Here is a 20,382-nt window from a genome sequence, read left to right on the forward strand (position 1 = left end):
GTGGTGTCAGCATGTTTACATGTGGGGATAGTAGGTGGAACTCACAATACCAACAAAAGGAGGAGGACACAGACCCAAAATTTAACAAAGGGATAGGGGTGCAGGTCCCAGGGTCCAAACAAGGGATCCAGAAGGGGACACCACACAGAGGACCCCAGATAGTGCCCACTGCCCCGAGGAGGAGTCCAAGGAGCCAGTGGATGTCGCCCAGAAAAACTCTGCCCCAGAGTCGCAGAGACACCAGACAAACCCCTTGCAGCTTCCTCCTCCTGGCCTGTGCCGAGGACGACGGCCCTGGAGGCTGAAGGCCGCTGGCTGTGACCACAGCAAAGACAGCCTGGCAAGGCAAGTGCATCCTGTGACGGGCTTCATCTCGGCAGTTTAGTCTCCATGGTTTAGTTGGCCTCTGCTGGTGGCACCAACAAGGACACCATCTGCTGCCAAGTGCTGTGGGCACCTACCCATGGGAAAAATAGTGGGTGCTTAGCACCCACCAGCCACAGCTGTTTGGGTAGCTGCCACCGATCAGCTGTTTGGCAGCTGGGGGAGGCACTTGGGTGAGGGTGGAGAGCAGGGAGCAGCAGGTGGGCGGGGCCTGGGGGGGTGGAGTGGAGAGGCCTTGGGGCACAGCAGGGGTGGAGCACTCCCGGGGGTGTCACTCCTTTAGCTCAAGTGGTAGAGATGTGAGCTTTCAGTGCAAAGGTCCTGGATTCACCCGCCGATGAAGACACATGGTGGGAAGGGTCATTACACTAGGATTCAGCGCATCATTAAATGCTCAGCACATGCGCTACGTGTAGCTCCCAAGCAGGGGCTGGATATCTCACATATGGAGCCTTCTGCCTGGCAGTCAAAGGTGAGGACCCAGCACAAGGTCAGAACTGATCACAAGCTGTTAGTTTCTCGTGGTTATTTGGTGGCCTTCTCCCAAGAACCACCATTGTGCCTGGCCCCCTTGCCGACAGACACAGCAGAGAAGGAAAGGACTGACTGGGACATGAACACGGAACCCCCCTGCACCCTGCAAGCATAAGCAAGGCCCACTAGCCTGGTTTGCATAGCAAGCCTGCGTGATGTGTGTCACAACTTTCTCTAGTGGCTGCTCCAGAAAGAGGATAACAGCCTACTGCTGCAGGCAGCCAATGGACTGTCTCCTTTGGCTTGGGCGGTAGCACGCTGTGCTTCGGTGCTGCCGGGCCAGGCCCCGCTGATGCCATGGGGGAGCAGTTACACGGGCACCGGTGTCAGTGCCGTGTAGTTTCTGTGCATCACTAGAGGCCGTTCTGCGGGGCTGCCGTTTTGGCACCTTTCGTCAGCTCGACAATTTCAAGATAGAAGTAGCGCCTGTCCCATGGCCAGTCCTAACTCAGGAGTGCAGAAACCATGCTACCCCGCTATTCCCTTTCGGCCACTTGCCCATTCCCCGGCGAGCCCCAGCCTGCAGGACGATGCTAGAGAGTGTAACTCTCAAGGCTCGGGGGCAAATTTCAAGCCCACCCAAACACGGTGCATTTGAAATTGTAGCTTAGACGCTGAAGTTATCGGGTTCTGCTTAGGGGAAGGGAGAGGGGGACGGAGTGGGGATGAAGGGTGAATGCAGAGACACAGAGGCTGGGAATGAGGAAGCAAAGAGAAATCCAGTGCAGGAAACAGCAGCAGAACAGCCTGGACTATTATCCTCAGCACCAAGCGTCCTATTTGCTTCAGCAGACGCTCCCCCAGCGTCAGGGCATTTCTCCCTCCTGTCCGGCCGGTGGCTCCTCTGCAGCACGGCCCCTCCAGCCAAGAGGGGAAAGCCACAGCAGCCAGTGGGATGCCCGGCCCCAGCCAGCAGGAGGTAGGCAAGCAAGGGCAGCCGACTCCCTTCACTAATCTGGACTTCAGGACCAAATGTTCTATTTCAAAGCTGGGGCTGGCAGAGTCGCAAACCAGAAACCACTGCAGCTGCTGGCCCACATTCTGAAATGTGCCTCCCTCTTCCCTGAGAGAGAGTCTCTGACTCCACAATCACAGCAGCTGGCAAGGGCGCCAGGTACCTCCTGCACTGACCTCAGTGCTAAAGCTCTGTTGGGGGATGAAAATAGCCTGTCCCCAAAGGGTAGCGAGGGACTTTAGATCCCATTAAAGGAGGGACACCACAAAACCCTTCCTGTGGCTCCAGTCCCAAGGCAGAGAGGCCAGCTCCTTCTCTTCTGTGTTTTCACTGCGGGTGGCTTTAAAGATCACAGAAACAGTCACTGGGCTGCAACATCACCCCCCCCCACCCCCCTGCAACTGCCTGACCAGGATCTTGGAACAACCAAAGAAGAGATGGATCTCCCTCCGCCAGAGAATCCAGCCCCGGGTTTTACATCGTGCTGCTGGCTGGGCGTAGACTCTGGGGGCCAGCAGCACCCCATCTGGTACAAATCAACATTGCCACTAACTTCAGCGGAGCTATTTCCAGCCGCTGAGGTTCTAGCCCTGGGCATTTAAACCCAAATCACTCTCCCACTGAAATCAGTGGTAAAACTGCCTTGGCCATGGCTGTGGGGGGGTCTCACACCCTACAGGGATAAGCGCAGCCTAGGTTGAATGTAGAGGGAATTAATAAAGCTCCAACTATGGCACTTTGCTACCAAATGTCATGGCTTTGTTTTAAGGAGCGCCCCATAACCCAGGACACCATCCCAGGAACCGCCAGGCCCAGTTTTCAAACACAGGCATTTTAAGGGGGCTTCCAAACTCCTGCCTTTGATGTCGGAGTTGGCAGTTGGGCCAGCAAATTCCCCTCGGTTTGAAAATCAGGCCTTAGAAAGCTTTGATGGCTTGGAAACCAGGGGCTGCACCCCAAATTAACAGGCTAGACTCTGGATGTTCTAAATCCTGCCATTTAAGGTATAAAGCCAAGACTGACCGCCAGCCTAGATCCAAACACCGCCCAGATTTCAGGGAGTCAGGGTCCAAACAGGGGGGCTGGGCCCTACCTTGGATAATGGGCTGAACCCAAACCTCCAGATTCCCCAGCACCCCTGAACTTTAGGAACATTTGGATCCAGATCTGCATGCCCCTAACTCACCCCAACCCCCCTCTAGAACAGAGTGTGGCAGACAGGAGCCAAACCAATTGCTCCCGAAGCTGATGGATAAAATTCACCCCTGTGCAGCAGGTCAGTCGAAGGCCTATGGACTCCATATATCAAGAGCTTAGGTGGGATGCACAGGCCCTTGCACTGATGTTCTGCACAGCAGCAACCTTCACCCTATGGGAAGCCAGCAGGCTTAAAAGCAAACCTGACCGGGGTGACATCGTCTGTATTGTGTATTTCTTCTGAGGTTAGAAACCCAGCCAGCCAGTGCCTTTAATGAAACCCCCAAGAAAACTGTTGTGGAGATCAGAGAGTGCCGATGTAAGTTTTCAGTATAGACCAGCTCTTACTCTGGCATAGCTATAGCATTTTAAATTCACTCCCTACCTTATTCCAGAATACCTTCCATGGACAGACAAGTCCTTAGCCCTCCAGAGCCAGCTCAGGTATGGGAGGGTGAGCTAGACATCTCCTCTGGCTTGTGCATCAGCAACAGAATTGCTTACTAGGATCCCCCCAGGCCTTCTCTGCGCTTAAAAGTTTGTCCCTTTAATTCTTTAACGGCATAATTAAAGCAGAACTGCAAGGCTAGCATGGATGCAGTTATACCAGCATGACAGGCAGTTACATCAACATACCATATGCCAATTCAGTGAAGTGAAATAAGTTATACAGGTATAAAGCACCTTATACCGGCATAAGTGTATCTACACCAGGCAGGCTTGGCTGGCATAACCACACAGGCAAAAATCACCCCCCTTACTGTCACAGTTATACCGGTAAACATTTTAAAATGTAGTGACAGCTCTGCAAACCCTCTGAAGGAAGTGAACTGCACAGGGGTTACCGAAGGAAGAATCTGTCCTGGAGCGCCCTTGCTACTCGAGATGATGAGGTGTGGAATGGAAAGGACCCAGTTTGGTCCTCAGATCCAAGGGAGAGTCTGCATGGATGAGTGAAGGGTTACCCCATCCTGGAGCAACCACTTGAATGGGCACAGGTGCCCAATGCAGTTTTGATCTGCTTTTAGTTAAGGACCAGCTGCTAATAGGTGGCTGCTTTTCACTGGTCCGGAATGAGCGCTTAGGCAGGTTTTGCTGTACAGGATAATGCCCAGATACTGAAAGGAATTTAAGTGCTTAACGCCCTTAGGCACCTAACGGGCTTTGATAATCTGTGCCAATATCAACATTCGCTTCAACTAGAGAAGAGTTTATTGTACCTGGAAGCTCCTGGCAATAGTTGAGCAGTCACAAAGTCCTAAACTATCTCATTTCTAATGAAGCAAACAGCCTACTGCTTGAAGGTTTGGGTGGGGATTATTAATTTCTAGATCATCGTCTGTTCCCCTGGTGGGTCGGTAACCTGCTGAGTCTCAAAGAGTACAATTCCTAGCGTGCATCAGTTTGGGAAAGTTCTAATGGTAAATTTGCAAACACTCTGGAAAATTAATCCAAATTAACTAAAGGTGTCGATGTAAAGTGGATTACATAAACCACATTAAACTCTGATGCGGATGTTCATTCAGAATGAATGTGGCCTTAATTAGATTTAACTTCATTTGCTTCCAAAGTGAATATAACTAAAGCGAGTTAAGGCCATGTTAATTCTCAATGAGAGCATCCACACAGGGTTTTAATGGGGTTTAACTAATCCACTTCAACCATTCATTTAAATTAAGGCCTGAGCTATGCTAGAAAATTAGGTCAGCATAACTACGTTGCTCAGAGGTGTTAAAAAACCCTAAGTCCCTTTGTAGGTGTGAGGTCGATGGAAGAATTCTTCCATCAACCTCGCTACCACCTCTCAGGGGGTGGGCAGTGTCTACTCTGAAACATTGCCCTGGTGTAGTGGCTCAGCTGTAATGTTTTAAGTGTAGACACCCCCACCGGTCCCTATGTAGGCAAATCCTAAGGAGTTGCTCCCGGTTAGGATGGCTTACCTCAAACAAGCCTGTAATAGCACCAAGATGGGCTGGGTGGGAAAGATAAAGAGCCATCAGGGCAAAAGCAATTCACCCCCACTTTTACCTCCTCTGCCATGGCTTTTAGTCTCAAGAGCCAGTCCTCAGCCTGGTCCAGCACTGTCTGGAGGTCAGAATCCTCATGCTTCAGGTTCAGAGCTGCCTGAACAATCTGGTTCAGGTTGATGCTGCGGAATTTGTACATGTACTGATCCAGATGGGTGCTGGCTGTCTTGTTGCTGACATCAACGAGCGGCTGGCTGCAGATGGGGGGTGGGAGAAAGGAGCACAGAGAAACAGGCCAATGTTAGCTGTGCATTGCAAAGCAACGGCTTTACTGGGGACTTTCTTTTTATGAGCAAGTTTATGCAAAAATAACAAGCCACCAAAGAGATATTTGGTGACTGAACAAGCGCCAGGAGCAAGGAAGGTTCAAACCACACTTACAGCCCTCAGACACTATTGCAATGGGTTCCAAAAAGGAGTTGTAACTGAGCTTCGTGCATCACTACACACACACACAAGTTGGCTCAACCTGCAATATAAATATTTCAGAAGCTCAACAGCATCTTCATCGTGCTAAGCTGTTTAAGAGTTTTCATGTTAAAACTCAATGATTTATGAGCTACCCTTATAGACATATTAAAGAACAAAAGTCCAACTGAAACAGAATGAGATCTGGGTTCAATTCCCAGCCCTTCCAGAGTGACGCTGAGCAAATCCCTTAACCTTGCTGTACTTTTTCTTCCCCATCTATAAAATGAGAGGGCAGACAGACAGACTGACTGATAGTCTATTATCTCTCTCACAGTCTTCTCAGGCTTAGTAAATCTTGCAGCAAGATGTTGTTTAAAAATAATTCCCATAATATGTGCAAATTGTGGGGCTGATAATGTCTCCGTCTAGTGGCTCTGCCACATATAGGCTAACTGCCTCCTTCCACTACAAATTACAAGTTCGTTTTTCCAGTTCAAATGGTAGAGGTCTATGATTCTGGCATTGAAAGTCATGGGTTCTATTCCCACTGACAAACTGTCCTGGATGTGGAGACTGGGAAAATGTCTGATTTATTTTTACAAAAGGATATGTGTGACTCACTTTCCCCTCTCACCTTGCTGGGCATGAAGGGGTTACCTTCTTTCTTGAAACATGAGAAGCAATGCAGTGACTGCAGAGAAGTCACTAAGCATGAATGACAGGTTTCAGAGTAACAGCCGTGTTAGTCTGTATTCGCAAAAAGAAAAGGAGTACTTGTGGCACCTGGTTAGTCTCTAAGGTGCCACAAGTACTCCTTTTCTTTAAGCATGAATGAACCATCAGAAAGTAAATGTCACTAAGAGGTAATTACTGCAAATCCCTACACCCATGTTTTCAACCTTTTTTCTTTTCTGTAAAATTTGAATGAAGGTGTGGACCTCTTTGGAAATCTTAGACATAGTCTGCAGACACCCAGGGGTCCACGGTCCACAGGTTGAAAATCACTGCCCTAGACAGATAAGCAGGTTTGCGGAAGTACCACTCCCTGGGGCGGAATGGCATAGACTGTTTTTGACAACATTCAAGCGGCCCAGCAGACAAGGAACAGAGAAATACATAAAGTGGGAGGACAGCTATAGAGGAAGGGTCACTCACACTGGATCTAAGAACTCACACGAGATGGTAACCAACAGGAACAAAGTTGCTAGAAGGGTCTGAAGGGCTTTGAGACCTACCAGCTCTTGTGCACCATGGGTGACACCTGGGGAGCTGGGCATACATATAAGCGGTTTGTTGTTGTCAAGATCGGCTTCCTCTGTAATGCTTTTGGTTCTGAATAAATACTTTGCTTTATGAAGGCTGGCTGGTCTCCGGTAAATCCTGCCCATTGCCGCAAGATCACAGGACGGCAATTGCTGAGCTAAACTCGGACTTACTAAGGTGATCACAGTGAATGGAAGGAGAAATTGCAGCCTAAATCCCTGGTCTGGAGGGAAAGGAACAAATTCCCACCCCAAAAAAGATGACAGCTTGAGGCTTGAGATCTAAGGGCGTGCCATGAAAGAGACCATGAAGATGGCAGAGGGATAGTTAAGCCTGAAACCATGACAACAGGGCCATCAGAACTGTATCCCTAACTAAAGTCATGGCCCCAATAAATTCATTGCTTGCGCCAGAATTTCCGCTTTCATTGTAAAAATATAATTCCAGTGCTTGCCCAGATGGTTGCAGAGATAACCTCACAGAGGTGAGCCAAGGTTCAGCCAATGCAGGGCTTCCTGCCTGAGTCCACACAGTCTGAAACATCTCTGAGAGGTGTGAACTGCCCCAGTAATCTCAACCGGGGCCGTGTGGACTCCATGATTCTGCAGCCATAGTGTTTAAGATCTCATCTGAAAAAACACCAACACTGCAAACTGCATAGGATTCAATCATCTGCCCAAGATAGACAAGTGGGGAAGGAGTAACCACTTGAGAGTAAGCAGTTGAAGTCTGCCATACATTTTGTTAAGAGAGCCTTCACCCTGTACCTAGTCCTGGGTGGTTGCTGTATGAACTATCCTTGAGAAATTGTTCCAATGGCTAATTTCCCTCACTGTTAAAAATGTACAACTTCTTTCCCATCTCAATTTGTCTCCCTTCAACTTCCAGTTATTGGATCATGTTATACCTTTCTCTGCCAGACTGAAGTGCCTATTATCAAATTTCTGGTCCCTATGTAGATACTTATAGGCTGTGATCAAGTGACCCCCTTAAACTTCTCTATAGCTCCTTGAGTCAATCGCTATAAGGCAGGTGTTCTAATTCTTTAATCATTTTCGTGGCTCTTCTCTGAACCCTCTCCAATTTATCAACATCCTTCTTGAATTGTGGAAAACAGCAGAGGTTACAGCAGAGCCAAATACAGAGGTAAAGTAACCTCCCAAGGGATAGACATACAGCTAATCCAGAAGCACTGGGCTCCTCACAGGGATGCTCAATACCTCTTACCAACCATGGTGGATGCTGATGGTAGAACCATTAGCAATCACTTTAGGAGAGACTGTGAACTAAAATAAATGGCTTTCTGCAAGTAGACAACAGATAGCCTGAAAGACAGTGTAGTGCAGTGGCTGGGGAACTAGGCTAACATTCAGGAAACTGAGGCACAGAGCGGGGAAGGGACTTGACCATTGACTTGCTGGGTGAACTTGGACAAGTCATTTCCTCTCCCACCTTTTGTCTGATTAAAGTGTAAGCTCTTTGGGGCAGGGACTGTCTCTCACTATGGTTGTATAGTACCTATTGCAATGGGGGCTCGATCTCACTGCTACCATAGTACAGATAATAAAGGCATTTGACAAACATCCCTCCCAGCCAATGTTCTTGTCAGATAGGAATTATAATCACCATTTTACAGATGGGAAAACTATGTCCCAGGCCGGTGCAATTCATTGCTCAGTCTCATACAGAAAGCGGCCGAGCCACGAACAGAACCCAGGAGCCCTGCTAGCTTCCCCCACCACTCTCTCTATAATGGAATATAATAGCTTTGAGACATGAAAGAATGGCAATAACACAGATCAGTGGTTCTCAATCAGGGGTAAGCGTACCCCTGGGGGCAGGCAGAGCTCTTCCAGGGGGTACATCAGCTCATCTAGATATTTTCCTAATTTTACAACAGGCTACATAAAAAGGGATTAGCAAAGTCAGAACAAACTAAAATTTCTTACGACTTGTTTTATAGTGCTCTATATACTATATGCTGAAAGGTAAGTACAATATTTATATTCCAATCATTTTATTTTATAATTATATGGTAAAACTGACAACGTCAGCAATTTTTCAGTAATAGTGTGCAGCCACTCCCATTTGACACCATCAAACTAGGCCTGAATAAAGACTGGAAGTGGCTGGGTCACTACAAAAAATAATTTTCCCTCTGTTCATATTCACCCCTTCTTGTCAACTGTTGGGAATGGGCCATACATCCACCCTAATTGAAGTGGCCTCATTAGCACTGACCCCCCACTCAGTAACACAACTCCCATCTTTTCATGTGCTGTGTATTTATACCTGCCTACTGTGTATTCCACTCCATGCATCTGATGAAGTGGGTTCTAGCCCACAAAAGCTTATGCCCAAATAAATGTGTTAGTCTCTAAGGTGCCACAAGGACTCCCCTTTGTTTTTGCTCATACAGATTAACACGGCTACCCCTCTCAAAGCTGAAGCAAAAAAGGAATTAACTTCAGCCATGGCTGTGTTTTCTGTCATTGTCTTTCCCTCCTCATTGAATAATAGGCTTGCCCTGTCTGTGGTCTTCCTCTTCCATCTCATGTATTTGTAAAATGTTTTCTTTTTACCGTTTATATCCCTAATTTGTTTAAACTTGTTTTGCCTTCACCTTACTAATTTTGTCTCTACAGGCTTCTGTTGTTCTTTTTTAAATCTTCATCCTTCATAATTTGTTTCCAATTTTTATAGGACTCTTTTTTGAGTTTCAGGTCATTGAAGATCTCCTGGTTAACCGGGGTGGTCTCTTACCATACTCCTCTCATAGAATATAGAATATCAGGGTTGGAAGGGACCTCAGGAGGTCATCTAGTCCAACCCCCTGCTCAAAGCAGGACCAATCCCCAACTAAATCTTCTCAGCCAGGGCTTTGTCAAGCCTGACCTTAAAAACCTCAAAGGAAAGAGATTCCACTACCTCCCTAGGTAACCCATTCCAGTGCTTCACCACCCTCCTACTGAAAAAGATTTTCCTAATATCCAATCTAAACCTCCCCCACTGCAACTTGAGACCTTTGCTCCTTGTTCTGTCACCTGCTACCACGAGAACAGTCTAGAGCCATCCTCTTTGGAACCCCCTTTCAGGCAGTTGAAAGCAGCTATCAAATCCCCCCTCACTCTTCTCTTCTGAAGACTAAAAAATCCCAGTTCCTTCAGCCTCTCCTCATAAGTCATGTGTTCCAGTCCCCTAACCATTTTTGTTGCCCTCCGCTGGACGCTTTCCAATTTTTTCACATCCTTCTTGTAGTGTGGGGCCCCAAACTGGACACAGTACTCCAGATGAGGCCTCACCAATGTCAAATAGAGGAGAACGATCACATCCCTTGATCTGCTGGCAATGCCCCTACTTATACAGCCCAAAATGCCATTGGCCTTCTTGGCAACAAGGGCACACTGCTGACTCATATCCAGCTTCTCGTCCACTGTAATCCCTAGGTCCTTTTCTGCAGAATGGCTGCCGAGCCATTCGGTCCCTAGTCTGTAGCGGTGCGTGGGATTCTTCCGTCCTTAGTGCAGGACTCTGCACTTGTCCTTGTTGAACCTCATCCAATTTCTTTTGGCCCAATCCTCTAATTTGTCTAGGTCCCTCTGTATCCTATCCCTACCCTCCAGCGTATCTACCTCTCCTCCCCTATCACAGTGGGATAGTTTGTTCTTGTGCCCTTAATAATGTCTCTGTCAAAAACTGCCAACAAGTCTGAACTCTTTTTTTCCCCCAGGACTTACTTCTCATTGGGGGAAATCTTACCTACCAGCTCCCCCTCTGATTGGCTGCCTTTCCCATGGCCCCGCCTCCTAGGGAAGAGAAGCTAATCCGAAATGCTGCAGAAGCAGGCAGAGCTCTCCCTGCTCCTCTTGGAGGGGGCGGGGGGAGCAGAGACCCCAGCAGCTGAAAGACCCTCCTTTCCCTTCCTCCCTGTGAGCAATAGGACACCCCTTGCTTCTCCTCCTCCCACTGCAGCACCTGGCTGGGGGCCAGGAGGAATGGGGACCTGCCCCGGCAGGCCTGGAAAAGGGAGGGGACCCACTGCAGCCCCCCAGATCTGGGAGAGGGCGATGAAGAACTATGAGCTGCAGGAGGCCAGGGTGCAGGTTGAGGGCAGGGGAATGGGCAGAGCACCTGCAAGCAGAGGCCAGAAACACCGATACATACATTTGGGAGTGCTAGTAACAGTAATTGACTCACACACATGTGCGGGGGAGAGGACAGGGAGTGAAAAGTTCAAACATCAAAAGACTGAACAAAACTACAATATCGTCTTTTTAAAAAACAAATCTCATGATTTTGGTCCAATCTCCTGGTTTGGGGTCTGTCTCAGGGTGTTTGAACCATCGGGGTTGGCCAGGCTGCTACAGGGAGATTCTGTCTCTTTAACATGCAGGAGGCTATGAGTCCCCCAGTGGCCACTGGGTATAGGGTATATGATGGGACTGGTGGCCACTGGAGGTGGGGGGGCAGAGCACTGGGGCTGCAGTGAATGGGGAAGGTCCCATTTCTCCCTCTTTTGCCCAGCTGCAGCTCATAAGCCCCTTTTTTTCCTGGCCCAGTGGGTGGCTGGCCCTGTTTTATCTCCAATTAGCCACCTGGTCAATCCCAGTTCCAACCGGCCACCAGGTCAACCCAGGGAATGAGGCAGAAATTTTCTAAGTCCCCACCCAGCCACCAGGTCAACCCCAGCTCCGACCAGCCACCAGGTCAACCCCAGGGAAAAAGTCTGGAAAGTTTCTCATCCCAAACTGGCCACCAGGTCAACCCCCCCAGAGGATAAGAGCTGTCGGACCCCACCTCCCTGGCGGTGGGGAGCAGCAGTTTTCGCTCAGGTCCGTTGCCCAGGGCGGACCAGGCCCGAGAGTAGAGCGAAGGAGGGAGTTCCCCTAACTGGCTCCAGCGAAATCTGGGGGCACCCTCCGCTGGCAGCACAGTTGAGGCCCGTCACGTTACAACTGCTGGTCATGATACTCCGGCGGGTGGACCGACGGCTCCACCATGGCCATGAGTCACCCCTCTAAGGCCCTGACGGGCGCAGTAGTGAGGATTACACCGCAGGGACCGGAATGTCAGCACGTGGGCTCTGCACTCGAACACATGTGAACGCGCCGTGTGCTACCCTCGAAAGCCAACACGCAGGCCGCCGGGAGCCTACGTGCCATTGACTGAGTCTGACCCCACGAGACCGAGGCCCCGCACGACAGGCCCAGCAACCCCACGCTGCATCCATGGTGGAGAAACCCCGGAGGTGTTTCCCCGACCACCTGTCCCTGCGGGAGGTTCCAGGTGGCCCTGAGCTGGTCAGCTCGGTACAGGAGTGAGGAAGGGGGGGGAAGGGGAGGTGGACGAGGAGTACTCTCGGGCCCAGAAGTAGCTCCATCCCCTTCCTCAAACCAAGCTCAGCATGCCCGGGACGCCGAGCCTGTCCCTGCACTGACCAGCTCGACAGCATCATGACAAGAACCCGCAGGAACCCGCACAAATGAGCCAGGGGAAAAAGGGCAGCCGCCGCTGGCCCCGGGAGAAGCGGCTTGTGAGCCCCGCCCTGTGGATGCTGTAGCTGGGTAAGAGAGGCAGGATCGAGCCCTTCGGGAGAACCACCTTCCCCGTTCACCGCAGCCCGGGTACTCTGCCCCCCGACCCCCAGTGGCCACCAGTCTGTATGGGGGCACAGGCTGGCAGGGGGGTGGCGCGGGAAGGTTCGGAAGGAGTGGGGTGCTGTCTGTATGGGGGCACAGGCTGGCAGGGGGGTGGCGGGGGAAGGTTCGGAAGGAGCGGGGCGCTGTCTGTATGGGGGCACAGGCTGGCAGTTAGGGAGGGGGTGGGGGAAGGTTTGGGAGGAGCGGGGCGCTGTCTGTATGGGGGCACAGGCTGGCAGTTAGGGAGGGGGTGGGGGAAGGTTTGGGAGGAGCGGGGCGCTGTCTGTATGGGGGCACAGGCTGGCAGTTAGGGAGGGGGTGGGGGAAGGTTTGGGAGGAGTGGGGCGCTGTCTGTATGGGGGCACAGGCTGGCAGTTAGGGAGGGGGCGGGGGAAGGTTTGGGAGGAGCGGGGCGCTGTCTGTATGGGGGCACAGGCTGGCAGTTAGGGAGGGGGCGGGGGAAGGTTCGGGAGGAGCGGGGCGCTGTCTGTATGGGGGCACAGGCTGGAAGTTAGGGAGGGGGCGGGGGAAGGTTTGGGAGGAGCGGGGCGCTGTCTGTATGGGGGCACAGGCTGGCAGTTAGGTGGCGGGGGAAGGTTCGGGAGGAGCGGGGTGCTGTCTGTATGGGGGCACAGGCTGGCAGTTAGGGAGGGGGCGGGGGAAGGTTTGGAGGAGCGGGGCGCTGTCTGTATGGGGGCACAGGCTGGCAGTTAGGGAGGTGGCGGGGGAAGGTTCGGGAGGAGCGGGGCGCTGTCTGTATGGGGGCACAGGCTGGCAGTTAGGGAGGGGGCGGGGGAAGGTTTGGAGGAGCGGGGTGCTGTCTGTATGGGGGCACAGGCTGGCAGTTAGGGAGGGGGCGGGGGAAGGTTCGGGAGGAGCGGGGCGCTGTCTGTATGGGGGCACAGGCTGGCAGTTAGGGAGGTGGCGGGGGAAGGTTCGGGAGGAGCGGGGCGCTGTCTGTATGGGGGCACAGGCTGGCAGTTAGGGAGGGGGCGGGGGAAGGTTTGGGAGGAGCGGGGCGCTGTCTGTATGGGGGCACAGGCTGGCAGTTAGGGAGGGGGCGGGGGAAGGTTCGGGAGGAGCGGGGCGCTGTCTGTATGGGGGCACAGGATGGCAGTTAGGGAGGGGGCGGGGGAAGGTTTGGGAGGAGCGGGGCGCTGTCTGTATGGGGGCACAGGCTGGCAGTTAGGGAGGGGGCGGGGGAAGGTTTGGGAGGAGCGGGGCGCTGTCTGTATGGGGGCACAGGCTGGCAGTTAGGGAGGTGGCGGGGGAAGGTTCGGGAGGAGCGGGGCGCTGTCTGTATGGGGGCACAGGCTGGCAGTTAGGGAGGTGGCGGGGGAAGGTTTGGGAGGAGCGGGGCGCTGTCTGTATGGGGGCACAGGCTGGCAGTTAGGGAGGGGGCGGGGGAAGGTTTGGAGGAGCGGGGCGCTGTCTGTATGGGGGCACAGGCTGGCAGTTAGGGAGGGGGCGGGGGAAGGTTCGGGAGGAGCGGGGCGCTGTCTGTATGGGGGCACAGGCTGGCAGTTAGGGAGGGGGCGGGGGAAGGTTCGGGAGGAGCGGGGCGCTGTCTGTATGGGGGCACAGGCTGGCAGGGGGGTGGCGGGGGAAGGTTCGGAAGGAGCGGGGCGCTGTCTGTATGGGGGCACAGGCTGGCAGTTAGGGAGGGGGCGGGGGAAGGTTCGGGAGGAGCGGGGCGCTGTCTGTATGGGGGCACAGGATGGCAGTTAGGGAGGTACCGGGGCAAGGTTCGGGAGGAGTGGGGTGCTGTCTGTATGGGGGCACAGGCTGGCAATTAGGGAGGTACTGGGGGAAGGTTCGGGAGGAGCGGGGTGCTGTCTGTATGGGGGCACAGGCTGGCAGTTAGGGAGGTACCGGGGGAAGGTTCGGGAGCAGAGGGGCGCTGTCTGTGTGGGAGCACAGGCTGGCAGGGAGGTACTGGCGGAAGGTTCTGGAAGAGTGGGGCGCTGTCTGTATGGGGGCAGAGTCTGGAAGTTAGGGAGGTCGGGGGGAGGTTCTGGAAGAGTGGGCCGCTGCCTGTATGGTGGCACAAGCTGGCAGTTAGGGAGATACCGGGGGAAGGTTCGGGAGGAGCGGGGTGCTGTTTGTATAGGGGCACAGGCTGGCAGTTAGGGACGTGGGGGGGAGGTTCTGCAGGAGGGGGGCGCTGTCTGTATGGGGGCACAGGCTGGCAGTTAGGGAGGTACCGGGGCAAGGTTCAGGAGGAGCAGGGCACTGTCTGTATGGGGGCACAGGCTGGCAGTTAGGGAGGTACTGGGGGAAGGTTCGGGAGGAGCGGGGCGCTGTCTGTATGGGGGCACAGGCTGGCAGTTAGAGGGGTAGGGGGAAGGTTCGGGAGGAGCGGGGTGCTGTTTGTATGGGGGCACAGGCTGGCAGTTAGGGAGGTACTGGCAGAAGGTTCTGAAAGAGTGGGGCGCTCTCTGTTTGGGGGAACAGGCTGGCACTTAGGGATGTGGGGGGGAGGTTCTGGAAGAGTGGGGTGCTGTCTGTATGGGGGCACCGGCTGGCACTTAGGGAGGTGGGGGGAAGGTTCTGGAGGAGGGGGGTGCTGTTTTATGGGGGCACAGGCTGGCAGTTAGGGAGGTGGCGGGGGAAGGTTCAGGAGGAGCGGGGTGCTGTCTGTATGGGGGCACAGGCTGGCAGTTAGGGATTTTGGGGGGTCCTGGAAGAGTGGGGCGCTGTCTGTATGGGGGCACAGGCTGGCATTAGGGAGGTGGCGGGGGAAGGATTGGGAGGAGCGGGGCGCAGTCTGTATGGGGTCACAGGCTGGCAGTTAGGGAGGTGGGGCGGTCCTGGAAGAGTGGGGCACTGTCTGTGTCGGGGCACAGGCTGGCAGTTAGGGAGGTACTGGCGGTAGGTTCTGGAACAGTGGGGCGCTGTATGTATGGGGGCACAGGCTGGCAGTTAGGGAGGTGGGAGGGAGGTTCTGAAAGAGTGGGGCGCTGTCCGTAAGGGGGCACAGGCTGCCAGTTAGGGAGGTGGCGGGGGAAGGTTCGGGAGGAGCGGGGCGCTGTCTGTATGGGGGCACAGGCTGGCAGTTAGGGAGATACCGGGAGAAGGTTCGGGAGGAGCGGGGTGCTGTTTGTATGGGGGCACAGGCTGGCAGTTGGGGAGGTGGGGGGAGGTTCGGCAGGAGGGGGGCGCTATCTGTATGGGGGCACAGGCTGCCAGTTAGAGGGGTGGGGGTAAGGTTCGAGAGGAGCGGGGCGCTGTTTGTATGGGGGCACAGGCTGGCAGTTAGGGAGGTGGGGAGAAGGTTCTGGAAGAGTGGGGCACTGTCTGTATGGGGGCACACGCTGGCAGTTAGGGAGGTGGGGAGAAGGTTCTGGAAGAGTGGGGTGCTCTTTTATGGGGGCACAGGCTGGCAGGGAGGTACAGACAGAAGGTTCTGGAAGAGTGAGGTGCTGTGTATATGGGGGCACAGGCTGGAAGTTAGGGATCTGGGGGGAAGGTTCTGGAAGAGCTGGGCGCTGTCTGCATGGGGGCAGAGGCTGGCAGTTAGGGAGGTGGCGGGGGAAGGTTCGGGAGGAGCGGGGCGCTGTCTGTATGCGGGCACAGGCTGGCAGTTAGGGAGGTGGGGGGAAGGTTCTGGAGGAGGGGGTGCTGTTTTATGGGGGCACAGGCTGGCAGGGAGGTACGGACGGAAGGTTATGGAAGAGTGGGGCGCTGTCTATATGGGGGCACAGGCTGAAAGTTAGGGGTCTGTGGGAAAGGTTCTGGAAGAGTGGGGCGCTGTCTGCATGGGGGCAGAGGCTGGCAGTAAGGGAGGTACCGGGGTAAGGTTTGGGAGGAGCGGGTGCTGTCTGTTTGGGGGCACAGGCTGGAAGTTAGGGAGGTGGGGGGAGGTTCTGGAAGAGTGGGGCGCTGTGTGGGGGCACAGGCTGGCAGGGAGGTACTGGAGAAAGGTTCTGGAAGAGTGGGGCGCTGTCTGTATGGGGGCACAGGCTGGCAGTTAGGGAGGTACTGGCAGAAGGTTCTGGAAAAGTGGGGCGCTGTCTGTATGGGGGCACACGCTGGCAGTTAGGGAGGTGGGGAGAAGGTTCTGGAAGAGTGGGGTGCTCTTTTATGGGGGCACAGGCTGGCAGGGAGGTACAGACAGAAGGTTCTGGAAGAGTGGGGCACTGTGTATATGGGGGCACAGGCTGGAAGTTAGGGAACTGGGGGGAAGGTTCTGGAAGAGCTGGGTGCTGTCTGCATGGGGGCAGAGGCTGGCAGCTAGGGAGGTGGGGGGAGGTTCTGGAAGTGTGGGGCGCTGTCTGTATGCGGGCACAGGCTGGCAGTTAGGGAGGTGGGGGGAAGGTTCTGGATGAGGGGGGTGCTGTTTTATGGGGGCGCTGTTTTATGGGGGCACAGGCTGGCAGGGAGGTACAGACGGAAGGTTCTGGAAGAGTGGGGCGCTGTCTATATGGGGACACAGGCTGGAAGTTAGGGGTCTGGGGGGAAGGGTCTGGAAGAGTGGGGTGCTGTCTGCATGGTGGCAGAGGCTGGCAGTAAGGGAGGTGGGGGGAGGCTCTGGAAGAGTGGGGCGCTGTCTGTATGCGGGCATAGGCTGGCAGTTAGGGAGATACCGGGGGAAGGTTCGGGAGGAGCGGGGTGCTGTTTGTTTGGGGGCACAGGCTGGCAGTTAGGGAGGTGGGGGGGAAGGTTCTGGAAGAGTAGGGCGCTGTCTGTATAGGGGCACATGCCGGCAGTTAGGCAGGTACCAGGGGAAGGTTCTGGAGGAATAGGGCATTATTTTTCAAGTGGCACAGGCTGGCAGTTAAGGAGGGGGTGGGGGAAGGATCTGGAAGAGCCATTGAGGCGTAAGCGTTGCAGTAAGAGGCCGTGAGTGTGTGTTGTTATTGTGTGTGCTGGTTGTATTGATTTGTGAATAGGGGGTTATGGGTGGGTTGCGCTGGCAACTTTGTGTTGGGTTGTACAGGTGGTGAATCAATCTTTGAAGAACTGTGGCAGCTGGACTAAGTAATCCCCACTCTGAGCAGTCCCCTTCATCGCACTGACTCCTTAGAACCGCTGAAACTGGTGCATGCAGATTCGGTGTAATGTCAGTGTGGTGGTTGGTTGAGATCCCTCTGTTAGCAGAATGGTTGAGGACTCTTGGCATGGCATAGATACAGGTCTTTACTTTTTTATTATACGGAGATTCTGTTATCAATTCAGGGAAGTCCTAGACTCTGTTATACTGGATGTCAGACACTATGATCACATTAGTTCCTTCTGGCCTTGGACTCTATAACGTATTTATACTGGGACTGTCAGTTTCTTGGGACAAGAAACCTCTTCTTGTTCTGTGTTTGTGCAGCACCTAGAACAAGGGGCCCTGATCCATGATCGGGATTCCTAGGCACTACCACAGTATAAATCACAGCTTGTATTTACAAGGCTAAATATCTCCATTTCTAAAGCGTCTCCCTCCAGTATACTTCGGTACCCCCTGGAGTTTAAAATAAAGTAGCAAGAACACCACTCCATTCCAGGCACTGGTAACTTTCCTGTTACCCCAAGAATGGCTAGAGTCAATACCAACTGCTATAGAGGTCTTGAAAACATGCCTCACTGTGATAGACTATTATCCAAGAGAAGGTCAACAGGTGACTTGATCACAGTCTCCAAGAACTTACATGTAGAAGACATTTCTGACAGCAGATGGCTCTATATTCTAGCTGCAAAAGGCAGAATGAGATCCAATGGCTGGAAGGTGAAGCTAGACGCATTCAGACTAGAAATAAGGTACTCATTGTGAACAGTGAAGGTAATCAATCATCACAACACCTTACCTAGGGAAGTGATGGATTCTTCACCACTTGGAGTCTTTAAATCAAAACTAGATGTCTCTTTAAAAGATATGCTCTAGCTCAAACAGAAGCTATGGGCTTGAAGCCAAAATTATTGGGCAAGATTCTCCAGCGTGTGCTGCGCAGAAGGTCAAACTAGATGATCGTATCGGGTCCTTCTGGCCTTAAATTGAAAAGGATCCCAAAGAGTGTTCAATTCTCCAATGACTGGCTCAGTCAGATTTCTAATGAAACAAGCAACTCAGTGGTCCAATTTTAGAGCTTAACCAGTCCCTCTTAGGTTAGGCCTCCTGGCAGACATTGCTGCAATGCACAAGACTCCCCAGAAGGCACACATGGTAGGTATCGGCAAGCCCATCAATTTGGATATTATCCTGATTAGTTTAGCAAATTCTGCTCTCTTTTCAGAACATGTGCTAGTGCTCCTCGCTGATTTATTTAGGCCAATTTCTCTCAACTATGCAGAAGCAATTTACCACAGGAGCTTAGCACCGAGGAGGAAACAGCCAGAACGAACCACTGGCTTGGCAGCTCCCTCAGTGACATTTTTTCCTCATTTAATTGAATTTGTTTTGGAGGGAGCAGCATCTCTGGAAAACCTAAATCCTGGGATTATCCTCGGGTCACGTATGGCACACACAGGAGCAATGGAATATTTACAGCCCTTACAATAGCTCTGACCTTTTCCAAGGAGCTGGGCGGGGGGGCGAACATCTCCCTGGTGAGGCTTAAAATCAAATAAATAGGTTTTGAAAAGAGCATCCTTAAAGCTGCCATCCTCGTTGGTTTATGGAGCATTTCCCAAGCAGCAGACTTGGCTCATCTGCATGCCACACGCGGAGCATGTTATTCCATTCCATCGCCTGCCCCTGAAAGAACAAGCTACTGGCCAGTGAACAAACCCCACAGGATGTGAGTGAATGCCGTAGGCTTCCAAACACCTTTGCTAGTGACCTACGTGCATCTTAGCAAAGAGCAGTGAGGACCAGGTGGCTCAAAGGCCCATTAATAGGCTCCATGCTGTCTTTTGCCATTAGGTTACTGGTTCAAATCCAACATAGGTTGGTAGAGTGAGTCAGTGGCATCGCGGGGGTGAGCCCTGTGTAGAATGAGTTAATGGGTCTTGGTCCTTTTCCCAGTGAACTAGCATCTGCAACTGAACACGTTTGTCTCAACGAAGGCTGGGGATAGACACAGAGGCCAAACTCCCCTTTTCTCCCTAGAAATGGTGCCTCTGAGTTGAGGACTGAGATATGTGAGTGGAGCAGTGCTGTAGCTGTTCAGTCACTGGGAGGCATCACTTTCCAAAGCTGTCAATTGGCGCCTTTCTCCAACACTTTTCAATATGAAGAGTGACTATTTCTGTACCCCTGGGTATTTTATACTGGGCAAGCTTTATGAAAAGCAGCAGTGGTTGTTTAATAGCTGCCACCTTCTTCAGAATAGGCCACAAGCTGTTAACAATTCCCTTTGGCGAAGGCTTATCATCACACCCTACTCAACAACTAAAACCATATTAAAGATTTCCCTGTGAGCAATTGCTGGAGTTGGGACGATATGAGGGGAGGTAAATTGAGATATGGTGATAAAGCCTGGGAACTCCAGTTTCAGACCCCACGGCCCCAAGATATCACAGCAACGTGGGCCACGGAAAAACCTAGACAGAGAGTCAAATCATATTGGAAAATAAAATTCAACAAAAGTTTGTGCCAGACATTCAATGCTCTTCCAACAGACCTTTCTGCTACTGGTGCCTACCTGCAATAGGTCCAGGTCACAGGACCTAGGACACATCGTTAAGGGAAAACATACTGGACTCTTTGCCTTTCCTGATTATGATATAAATCAGATGCTTCAATGGGAAAGGTTAGGGTTTTTCAAATGCGTGCATAATGTTGGATTCCCTCCCTTTGAGGGGGAGATTAAGAGCCGGTTAGGCCCCAGTTTCAGACTCTGTTTAAAAACAGAATGTGAATTGATCTCTTTCCATTATTATTTGTATTTCAGTAGCATCTCCAAGCGTAACTGAGGTCCCGGCCCGATTGTGCTAGGTGCTGTACAAACACAGAGACAGTTCCTGATCCAAAGAGCTTACGGTCTGAAGAGACAAGACAGAGGAAGGGTGAAAGAGATGCACAGAGTGTCTTGCCCAAGGTCCC

The 20,382-nt window shown here is 52.6% G+C and overlaps 1 protein-coding gene across 4 annotated transcripts in view; it reads right to left on the bottom strand.

The window, feature by feature from the left end:
• The window catches only part of DYSF (dysferlin), a 304,075-nt gene that overhangs the window by 158,495 nt on the left and 125,198 nt on the right, over positions 1 to 20,382 (bottom strand). For all 4 annotated transcript variants that reach the window (XM_073343024.1, XM_073343025.1, XM_073343023.1 and 1 more), the window contains exon 22: positions 5,099 to 5,291. In XM_073343024.1, the coding sequence (XP_073199125.1) occupies positions 5,099 to 5,291 (193 nt within the window). The remainder of the gene's footprint in view (positions 1 to 5,098; positions 5,292 to 20,382) is intronic.

This window comes from Lepidochelys kempii, chromosome 4 (assembly GCF_965140265.1).
Source record: "Lepidochelys kempii isolate rLepKem1 chromosome 4, rLepKem1.hap2, whole genome shotgun sequence".
Taxonomy (NCBI): domain Eukaryota; kingdom Metazoa; phylum Chordata; order Testudines; family Cheloniidae; genus Lepidochelys; species Lepidochelys kempii.